At 30.5% G+C, this 12,411-nt stretch overlaps 1 protein-coding gene across 3 annotated transcripts in view; it reads left to right on the forward strand.

The window, feature by feature from the left end:
- The window catches only part of LOC140447605 (methyl farnesoate epoxidase-like), a 221,312-nt gene that overhangs the window by 20,426 nt on the left and 188,475 nt on the right, over positions 1–12,411 (forward strand). For all 3 annotated transcript variants that reach the window (XM_072540354.1, XM_072540352.1, XM_072540353.1), the window contains one exon: positions 3,752–3,859. In XM_072540354.1, coding sequence (XP_072396455.1) covers positions 3,752–3,859 — 108 coding nt within the window. The remainder of the gene's footprint in view (positions 1–3,751; positions 3,860–12,411) is intronic.

Genomic DNA, 12,411 nt, shown 5'->3' on the forward strand with positions numbered 1-12,411 from the left:
CTACTACCCTTAGTAATTTATCTTCATTGGTATTGATATTTCCATCCTATTTTATCATTTCATTTCGTTATTACTTTTTTGCCATTTGTCAATTGTCTACAATATAGTGATCAAAACCCTGATTTCTGCAGAACAGCTGTCATACCACCACTAAGACGAAGTTCTTGTTTTATCAAGCACATCCTCATATATACCCATAATACCAAAACATCTGCATCGATAAAGAAATAAAAAATAGTTTAAAAGAGCTTCTGAATTAATTTATTTATTCTCCGAGCAGTTCTATCAGACTACTTATTTTTTTAAAAACTACTAGATGATATAATGAACCAGAAGTATTTGCTGACAACGTAAGAAAGTAAACGTTAAATATTGGGTTTGCAGCAATAAAAAATGAAACGTGTACTCTTGTAAATTTTTAATCCAAGCTTTCGGACATTGGTTATGTCCTTTATCAGGGAGCTACAAATGTGATGAATAGTTTGTTAACGTTGGTATAATTAATTAAAAAATTCACTTCTTACAAACTTAATGAGGTTGTATCATCAGTGATGTTATAAATATAATGTTGATAAAATTTATCACAGTCTGTCATCTTTTTTCAATATAAAACCTATTTCTATATTTAAAATTAAAAAAATACTTTACATTCACAACACTTAATTATTATAAACACACTCATGACATTGTTATTCTTAATTTTATTCTATCGCCATTAGTTTTTGTCAAGACAATCCAGTGGTTTTTATTATTGGATTTTCAAAACTCTTCGTGTGTAAATTTAAAAATATTCGTAACACCCCTAATATCAAGCAACCGGCAGTACAGCAAATTATAGGCCTATTATCAGGTGTATCGTGGCAATATAAATTATTTAATATTTATTAATATCATAAAGGAGTCAAATTTTAACCTGTCAGTGTTTCAACACATAGCTTATTAAATTAACATAAAGAAACAAGCTCATAATTATAAAAACGTTACAATTGATGTGATTTTGTTTTTTATGACCCCAGTATCAGTGTGTATACAAAAATTACTAACTTTTAGAAAAACTTAATATGTAAAACAAAATTCTTTTAAATGTCAATTGATAAATTATTTTTTGTGTTATTGTTGCATTTATCTAGTAGTAACAAATAACCATGGGTAACACACTAAATTTTTGGGTGTTAATACAGCAACACTGGCACAGCTTATATCAACTCAGTGTGTCAACACTATTGTGTCATATAACACAGTAAGCCATTGACAGAATGAAAGATTGACAGAAAAGCCTCACAGATTTTATTCATTTATTTTGACGAATGACATTAAATATTTTTGTATATATAAAAATAATCTATAACCTATAAATTGTATTTGCTGCCTATTATAGGATGCTATAATAAAAATTAAAATAAGATCATTGAAAAGAGTAAAACTTTTGCATATTATGGGTATATAAAATAGGGAATTTATGGACAATGGATTATTAGGAAATAGTGGATATCCAGTTCTTAACTACCATTGTAGAATCTTCAGACAGCAGTTCGAAGTGCTGTATAATCGATCACAAATTGCGCCAAGAATTGTGAATGAAAGAGGTTTTGGTATTTTAAAGAGATTTAACATGTGGAATGAGATGTAAGTTAAGTTTTGTTCGAAGAATAATACCTAACAGATTGTTCAGTTCATTGTAGTTAATAGAGAAAACATGGAAATACTGGCAAATGAGGGTGCTGTCGATATTTGAGTGCAGTACTTTTGATTAAAAACTTTTTATGTATAAATACTAATCTATACCTAAGTATAAGCCATTAGAATTTCAAAAATTAAACCTTTGTTTTATTGTGTTAACCTGTTTATATTGTTAATCCTTTATGTTGGATATCTGTTAAATGGAATACCTAAGTGCTCTATTTCACAATATCTGAAGCATGATATTTGTGCATAAAAATTTATTGAAATTAGATACACCTTATACATCTGTAATGAAAATGTCAAATATGTTAAATTTAATAAATGAGTTACAAAGATATTCTATGTCTGATCTGTAACTATTTACAGTACATTAAGTAACACTTTTAAAATTATTTAGTAATTACCTATATTTAAATTTATTTTTACAAACTTTTGTAATATCTCAAGCTTCAATAAAAATGTTCTTTTTAAAATTGATTTGGGTCAAAACATTAATAATCTATATCTGAGTATAAACTTTTATTTGGGATCAATTCAAGTGAGTGGCCCATAAAAAATAATCTAAATAAAGATCCTTACATAATCCTTTTTATATATTATATCCTTACAAAACGACAATATTTTGCTAAACCATCGAAATAAGGACAGATATTGTAAAAACAGATGAAGAAGCTGTAACATTTGTTTTGTATTTACTTAATAGTTGTGCGAGACTCTGACCGAGAGTTGATCATTTCACAAATAAAACCTTTTTGAGAACAAAGGACACAAAGCAAAGGAGCACACTATCTCTTTTTGTTGTATATTAATGTATCAAATCGCACTATTGCAGTGAATTACATTGCTCGGGAACACTCGGGGTGTTACGACGGTGTTACTGTGTCATGACACTTTATTGTCGCGGTGTCAATACACATGACGCACCGTAAAGTATCAGCACAAACGTGTCATACCACACAGTGTTACACATGACTAGTAACAAATGAAAGAACATTTCATTTAGATGACCAATATCCGTTCTATGATTCATTGCATTGTTATTTTGACAAATGTAGGTAATTTCAAGAAAAAGTCTTTTGGTGATGTTACTTTCCTGTTCTACTATGATGTTATTGTAATCTATCCGACACCCATTTTTAAATGCATGTTCACCCAATGCACTTCTTTCAGGATGTAGTCTATTATCAGACTCGTGAGATGTAATGCGGTCTTTAAGGCATCATGATGTTTGACCATAGTTAACTTGTTTACATACTCCGCACGGTACACAATAAACAAGATCCGTTAAGGACAAGAGTGCGGATTCGTCTTTAAGTTTAGAAAAAACTTTGTTAACTGTTAGTATCATTTTATATGCAATTTTGATATTATTAATTGATAAAAAAATTCTACTTAGTTTCTGCCCAATGTCCTTAATGTATGGAAGAGATCAATATCTAATTGTGGTTTGTTTTGGTGAAGGATCTACAGGTCCAATCCTATCTTGTGATAAAGACAGATTTTCATCGTTTCTTAAACGACTAGTTAACCCTAGACTCTAGCACAGGTCAGAGGTAATGTAAGTCGACAAAATCTCACCAGTTCCGGGGGGTCATGTTAGATGCCGCCATTTTTAGTTTTTATTAATTACCGAAGTTAACGGTCTATTGCATTTACCTTTGTAAATTCCATGAATATTGTTTTTGTTACTAATGTCCCTCCAGTATTTTTCTGTGGCCAAACAATGTTTTTTAACAACGTTTTATTAAACTGATAATGGAATGATTCAATTCCGAAAAGATTTTCTTTAAAATAAAAGTTTTAAGCTTTTAATAAGCATTTTTTATACCTTGATACACACAAACACCACATGCTTTGTATTCAACAAGTATACTAGCTACTCCTGGATATCTCCATTTCATGGTTTTGTTCCAGTTTCACTTTTAATTTACATTTTTATATTAAAGAGTAGCTGGTTCGTACTAGCTTGCCTTGCATTTAAGTTTTTGGTATAGAACTACTATATATTTGACTGATCTCTTGGAATTTGTTATTAATGACATAAAAATATAATTTTACCATTTTTAAGGGTTAACTTTAGAAGAAAATGCTGGTGAACCAAGTAAACCTTCAAAGAAACAAAAATTAAAAGAAAAAAAATTAAGGAAGAAACTCGATGAACTAAAAGGTCTTACAGGTAACGATTTTAATTTTAATAATTATTAAAAAAGTATCAAGTTTTAGAATTATATGAGATCTCTAATTTTTAAACAACTTATCATTAGAATAGCTAGAAAATGGTAATATTTCCCTTATTTAAAATCTTTAGATTTATTAACAATTAATATTGATTAATAAGATTCGCGTGACATGGATGGTTATAGAGCGCTAGATGTCGGATGTCTCTTTGAGAGACCGAATCCCAAACGAAGAAATACGTCGTAGAACAAAAACAACAGACACGTCGCCAGATTATCAGACAACCGATGGACAAAAGATATTTTAGAGTGGAGACCAAGGCAAGAAGCAATACGGAGCAGAGGACGCCCACCAACTAGATGGACTGACGATCTGAAGGTTAGCAATAACTGGATGAGACAGAGACAGATGGAAAGAGCTGAGGGAAACCTACGTCTAGCAGTGGACGCATACAGGTTAATGGTGATGATGATGATGATGAATATTGATCAATCACTGAAATATTTCACAAAAGATAAATTACTATTCCTTAGTTATTCGGAGGCATACAGTGCATGTGCTTTCGGAATGATTTTCTTTTTTGAACAATTGTTACTAATATATCTTCTCCCATTTTTCTCAAGTTACTATCCGATTGACATCGTCTCTCTCTCTTTCTCTCTCTCTCCCTTAAATATCTTATTTTTATTCTTTCAACACACAAGGTGCTATTATGTTTTCTATTAAAAGTCGTCTGCTATAAACAAGATAGTCGTACAGCAGCCAATCTTTTAGCTAATTTTTGTATATTCTCCTTGTATTTTATGAATCATTCTGGAAACATAAACCAGCTTGTACTGGTCTACAAGATTAGTACTATATGTGTTTGGAGTCATTTGGTAGTCTCCAAAAAGTGTGTGTGCTGCCTGTGAGCTTGTGCCATATTGTCAGAAGTAATATTCCATATTGTATCTCTAATTTTATTTATCATAATATATTAAGTATTCTGATCAAATCATTACGTAACTCATGTTTTCTCGCAGTCTAATAACGATTATTACGTAACTCATTTTTATGCTAAAACAAATCCTGACCAATTGCTATGAATACAACATTTCAGCACAAGTACTTTTCATTGATTACAAAGCTGCCTACGATACAATAAACAAAAACAAGTTAATAGAAACACTAAAAGAATTCCAAGTGCCAGAAAAAATAATAAGATTGGTAAAAATGACAATTAGACAAACCATTTGTGCTGTGTCTTGTGCTGTGTTGATACAGTCTCAGAAGAATTCGAGGTGAAAAAAGGTGTTCGCCAAGGAGACCTGTAGTCTACATTGCTATTCAATATAGTTCTGGAAAAAATTGTAAGGATTAGTGGGATAAATAGGTCCGGTACTATTTTATACAAGGAGCACCAATGCTTAGCATACGCTGATGATGTGGTTCTCATTGCAAGAAATGGAAAAGAACTATCAAATATAACAAAAAGACTGATTCGGGAAAGCTCTAAAATGGGACTGAAAGTTAATATTAATAAATCGAAGTAAATGGAGATCTCGAGCAAAAAAGGAATAAGCACCTGGGGATCCTTTAAATTGGAGGTGGAGAATGGATCAGTTGTAGAATTCGAGAAAGTGGATGAATATATGTACTTAGGTACTCTTATTGATCAGACATGTAAAGAAGAAACTGAAATCAACCTGAGACTGACCAAGAGCAACAGGTGTGCTGGAGCCATGAGCAAAATAATTAAGGCCACAGATATATCTCGTAATACAAAAATAAGAGTATACAAAACTATAATTAGACCCACAATGCTATACGCTGCCGAGACATGGACTATGAACAAAACGGTACAGAACACATTGGAAGCATGGAAAAGAAAGATACTTTGCAGAATATTTGGTGGAAAAGTAGTAGAGGGAGAATGAAGAAGACGAACTAATGCAGAAGTGTATCAGTTGTATGGTAACCCTACAATAACAAAAGTGGTGAAAAAACGTAGACTAGAATGACTCGGCCATCTAGAAAGAATGCAAGGTAATAGACTAGTCAAGAATATTGCTTGGAGAGTACCTGAGGGCAAAAAAAAAAGAGAGGAAGACCAAGAAAGAAATGGAGAGATGCAGTAATGGAAGATGTCAGAGAGATGGGAATCAGAGATTGGAAGCTGTTAGCTAAGAATAGAAAACGATAGAAATTATCCATCCAGCAATGGGCCTAAAAGGCCTGTTAACGCTGTACAGACATACATATCTTCTCACATTTTTCTCAAGTTACTATCCGATTGACATCGTCTCTCTCTCTTTCTCTCTCTCTCCCTTAAATATTTTATTTTTATTCTTTTAACACACAAGGTGCTATTATGTTTTCTATTAAAAGTCGTCTGCTATAAACAAGATAGTCGTACAGCAGCCAATCTTTTAGCTAATTTTTGTATATTCTCCTTGTATTTTATGAATCATTCTGGAAACATAAACCAGCTTGTACTGGTCTACAAGATTAGTACTATATGTTTTTGGAGTCATTTGGTAGTCTCCAAAAAGTGTGTGTGCTGCCTGTGAGCTTGTGCCATATTGTCAGAAGTAATATTCCATATTGTATCTCTAATTTTATTTATCATAATATATTAAGTATTCTGATGAAATCATTACGTAACTCATGTTTTCTCGCAGTCTATAATATCCCCTTCTTGACTTGCAATCATAACAATGTGCGGAGAAGAAAAGTCTACTAAAGCCTATCTGCTATTAGGGTGCTTCTCAGAGCCTTATAATGCCAAGGCTAGCAAGTATTTATTAGCCTTCATCTGAGAATGACACTTATTGATTGCACCTTTTCTACCATACCACTGATCCAGATGTTATTTTTACTATTACCTCTAAGGTTTACATCAACATTTGGTTGACATGTAAAACAATGAATACATCTGGTTTGCACCAAAATAATTAACATTATCTTGGTTATTCGTTTCAATTAAGCATCGAGTATAATTTACCTCAAGGTACTTAACTTCACTTTTCAGATTTAGATTTGTACCATTTAAGTTTAAAAGACGATCAAGTAGTCATCGCACAAGATGAAGAAGATCTCAGCTTTATGCTCAGAAAACTAGAAGAAGAATATAAAAACAACGGAATGGAAATAAACTTAGAGAATACCGAATACCTAACAACAGAAAACAAGGATAGGAGAAACCTAAAGATAGACGAGGGAAGACAAATAAATGGAACAGATAAATTCAAGTACTTAGGAACCATAATATCGAACCAGGGAACAACAGAAGAAGATATAAACAACAGACTGAGACAAACAAGAAACTGTATAAGACAACTAAACTCAGTGTTGTGGGATAAGAACATTACGATAAAGACAAAAAAGAGAATATATACACCCTGACAAGAAGTATCCTGACATATGGGTCCGAAAACTGGACAATAAACAAGAGAAATAGAGGTAGAATAAGAGCAGTAGAAATGGAGTTCCTGAGGAGAAGCTGTAGACTTACAAAAAGAGACAGAATTGAAAACGCAGAGATTAAGCGGAGAATGGGAGTGCAATCAGACATAATCGACTATATAGAGGAGAAGAGACTATCCTGGTACGGCCACGTCAGAAGAGCGGACAGAGGACGCTGGATAAACAAAATCACAGAATGGAGCCCGATTGGAAGAAGAAAGAGAGGAAGACCCCGAAGGTCATTCAGAGATGAAATCGACGAGGCTATGGAGAAAAGAACCCTGCGAGATGGAGACTGGAATGACAGGAAAAATTGGAGAAAACGGTTGAGTGAAGGAAGACAGTGAAAACTGTGGAAATCCTTAGTAGTAGTAGTAAGTTTAAAAGACCTTACTTACCTACTTTTAATGGCCACACATCCCTTTAGAATCGCAGAGATTTTTAAACGTAAAAATGGAAGGCATAGTTTTAGGTTATGAATGTGGACGTTTAAGTAGCTTATAATTACGTTTCACGTCGATGGTAAGACTTGGGAGGGGGCAGTTTTGCGTTTGCGCTTGTTATTTTAAAACGTGTTAAAGTTTACGTGAGGTCTCACAACATCGCGCTGTTGCTTTGTTATAATTTTACAGAGAATACAATATCTGCAAGGTAAGATTTTTCAATTAATTTTATAAAAACAAACCTGTAATTTAATGTTTTTAATGCAAAATGTTTATATTTCCTGATTCACAATAATAATTATAATAGATACGTTTGGCTTCTTAGCATTTTAATTATTTATTTTTATATAAGTTGGGAGTCAGAACAGGAAAGGTTGTCAGTCATCTTAAAAAAGTGTTATCGGTTGTTATGTGTTATGTGTTATAATATATATGTATTGTTATGATGTGTTTTTTGTTTGAATGATGAGCAATGAGTATTTTTAATAATATAATATATAGGGTTTTTATCGCGGTTCTCAAAGAATTAGCTTGTAAGTACTTTTTTTAAATTATCTTTATTATAACTATTATGAAACACACATATATATCTAACCTAGTCAATGTAAATTTAAAATAAACTATCTTTAAACTGATATTCTTATAAAACTAATTAAATTCTATAGACAATCTAAAATTTAAACAAACTATCTTCAAAATTGAAATTGTTATGACACTAACTAAATTATATTAACAAAATTTTGTACCTTTCTTTCACTGAATGCCTAAATGAACTATTTTCCACTAAGTATATAGATTCTAATCACCACTGAATGTCTTCGTACTTCAGTTATCCTTGTTTTTTGTGAAATTACTTTTTTCAATTATCAGCTTCTACCAATTTAAGATATATTTTTCTTCACCAGCATCTATACACCACCAACCAAACCAGCAAACAGCATTTATATTTATTCTTCTTTTCAATATACCAATATCCAATTATTATAAGTTGATTTATACTAATCTCCAACCATAATATAATTTAATTTCTTCCAATATACCTTTTTTTATCTTCAATAATTATTTGTGTATAATTATAAATGTGCATTAAATTATATGCATAATTTTTAATCTTCATTTAACTCACTATATTAAACTATTGGACTATCTCCAACTAACTTTCATATTTCTTATAAAACTGCTTGACTGCTTACTAAAACTGTGAACAATTGACTTCACTAATTAATTGTGTCTATCTTCTACTAACTTTCATAATAAACTGCTTGACTTCTGACTAAAAAACTTAAAAAACTGCCCTCTTGAATCCAAATCACGGGTATTTATATGTTTTTGGATTTCTAGAACCATCTCGTAAGATATCATGTTCCATTCGTTCTATTAACTTCTATATCGATGTTCTCGAAAAAAATATCTGTTCTATCCACCGACATAATCATTATTTCGAGAATGTTCGACTGTAAACAATGGTCATCTCTGGAGATCCAGAGAATTCCATTCTTTTCTATTAATAATTTTGTTTACATTTAGGCTTTTCAGATCAGAATATATAATTAAATTAGTAACTTACACTCTAATTTAATAAAATACACATTTCAAATAATATAACCCCACTTATATTCGTAATTATGATTCTTAATTTGACACTTGGAGTATGTATAGTTGGTTGCCTAGGTACATGGCTCACTTAAATCTATTTACAACATTAAAATTACTAAATACAACTTTTTACAATTATTATATGCTAATTTATTAAAAATGCCCTCACATAAATATATTTTTATTAAATTCTCTAGTATATAACTTATTTAAAACAACCAAATATCTAATATTATGTAGTATATAACTTATAAATTATTTTCTATAAACCCTAATCGTCACAATACCCCAAAATAATATTTAAAATAAATAATTTACTTATTATTTTTTTAAATATTAATTTTCTCATACCTTATTAAATTTAATAAATCAAAATTTTTTTTTTTATTTAAAATGTGTTAAATACATCCCTGTTCGCTGTCTATGTCAAAGCAAAGAACAACGGATCACAGTTCGGCTATTCTATGGTCAAACTGTCATATCAAATGGAGAGAATAAAATATAACCTTAATTAAAAATATAATGGATATTGTGTTCTGTTTATTTATAGACAAAATCTAGGAATTATTTCCATTCAAAATAACTTTCATCAATATAAATTGGTAAGTTTTTCCACTTTATTATATTAGAAGACATTTTTATAGCAATTATAGTATCAATTTTGTGTCTAACCCCAAATTATGATTTTTAGGGTACAAATTAATTTCCATATATACAAAATTCAACAAGTACGATGTCAAATTGATTCAAAATAATGAAATCTACCATCTACCATTTAACAAATCAAGTCTATTGAACAAAATGGACACATCAGTAAGTTATTAGTGTTATTATATTTGTGTTAAAGGTATAGAAATCATTATTCAATCTCTTCATGATATTGAAAAATGTCGTTGATATGAAATATGCCTCTTAGTCTGTTCTCTGCATCTATTAACACATAACTATTTAGTCCATTCTGATTTTCAATTGTATATGGACCTTCAAACATTGGTTGTAATTTCTTACAACGGTTTTCTTTAACATTACTTGTTCTAAGTGAACGAATTAACACTAGGTCTCCTTTTTGAAATGTGATTGGTTTTTTTATATTTCGATTTTGTCTTCTGATATATTTTTCAGCTTTCCTCCTAATTCGGTTATTCACTTTCTGCATCACTTGTTCTAACATATCCTGATTATATTCACTAATCCACTTTCTGTTTCCTATATGGCCAAACATTAAATATTCTGGTACTTCCTCTGTATTCAAATTATGTGTATTATTTAAAAAATACTCTACTTGTGGTATATGTTGCTGCCAAGTTTCGTGTTGACTTTGGCACAGTATCCTTAAATATTTTATAACTTCTTTAATATATCTTTCTGCAGGATTTGCCTGAGGATGTCTGATACTTGTAAAATGAATGTTGATTCCCTTTTTCTCACAAAATGCCCGAAATTTTTGGTTGTTAAAATATGTAGCATTATCTATTATGCAATTTCTAAATGGTCCTATTTCTTCGAAAAATTGATTAATATATACTTTTAATGTTTTAACATTTGTTCTGGAGCAGGGATATAGTTTAATAAATTTTGTATATAAATCAACTATCACTAGTATATGCTTTTTTCCTGTTGGACTGAGAACTAAATTTGAAATAAAATCCATGGAAACTGTATTTAGTTTTTCATATACAACATTAGATTTATATGTGTTCTGGTTTTTGAAATTCTTTTCTTTGTTTAGTTGACATATTGGGCATTGGGTAGTAATTTCCTTTGCTATACTTATGTCATTCTTTGCAAAATAATTGTCCCTAAATAGCATCCATAGCTTTCTTGAACCAATATGCATATAATTGTTATGTAAATTTTTCAATATTTTCTTTGCTAAAGTTCTAGTTATTACATATACTTCTATGCCATTTATTATTTTATAATATACCCCATCTTTCCTAAGGACTTTTTGTTTTTCACTCAAATTGATCTGATCTCTTATAATTTCTTCTTTAGAATATAATCCAGTACTTTCTACTAATTGATTTAATCCAATTTTTATTGTTCGCTGCCCTTTTTGTGGTGTATTTTCTAACCTTGATAAAGCATCTGCCACTATATTGGATTTTCCAGAAATGTATTTGATTTCAAAGCAGTATTCACTAAGTATTAGACTCCACCGATGTATTCTACTGTTTCCATATTTGTTATTTAATATAGACGTTAAAGCTTGGTGATCTGTTTCTATTGTAAATTCATTACCCAACAAATAAAATCTTAATTTTGTGACACAGTGTATTATACTTGCTAGTTCTAATTCTGAAACTGAGTAACCCTTTTCATGTGGCTTTGTGATTCTTGAAATGAATTGTATTGGGTATTCGACCCCATCATGTATTTGTAATAATACCCCTGATAATCTCTCTATTGATGCATCTGTTCTTAATATGAATGGCTGTGTATAGTCAGGATAGTATATTTTCAAATTTGACAGAAAAATGTTTTTAATTTCTTGGAATGCTAGTTCTCTTCTCTGATCCCATCTCCATTTTACACCTTTTCTCAGTAGTTCAAGTAATGGAATTTCTTTTATACTTAGATCTGGTATCATCCTTTTATAATAATTAATTATTCCAATAAATCCTCTTAAAGTTCTTAAATTGTGTGGTGTTTTATATTCCTGAATGACTTGTGTCCGTTCTGGATCCATTTCGATTCCCTTAGTGTTAAGTTTATAACCTAGATATATGACTTCTTTTTGAAAAAATGTACATTTTTCTTGATTTATTTTTAGTCCAACTTTGTCTAATCTATTTATTATAATTTTTAGGTGTTTCTCATGATCTTCAGCCGTTTTAGAAAAAATTAATATATCATCAATGTAGTGAATTACAAAATGTTCATATTGATCCAAAATATCATGAAGACATCTACATAGAGCACTGCAAGATGATTGAAGTCCAAATGGTACTACTTTGAATTGATATACTACTCCATCTATCTGAAATCCTGTATACTGTCTACTTTTTCTTTCTAGAGGTATTAACCAGAAACTATGCTGTAAATCGATTTTAGTGAAAAATGACAT

The sequence above is a fragment of the Diabrotica undecimpunctata genome, chromosome 8, assembly GCF_040954645.1.
Source record: "Diabrotica undecimpunctata isolate CICGRU chromosome 8, icDiaUnde3, whole genome shotgun sequence".
NCBI lineage: Eukaryota > Metazoa > Arthropoda > Insecta > Coleoptera > Chrysomelidae > Diabrotica > Diabrotica undecimpunctata.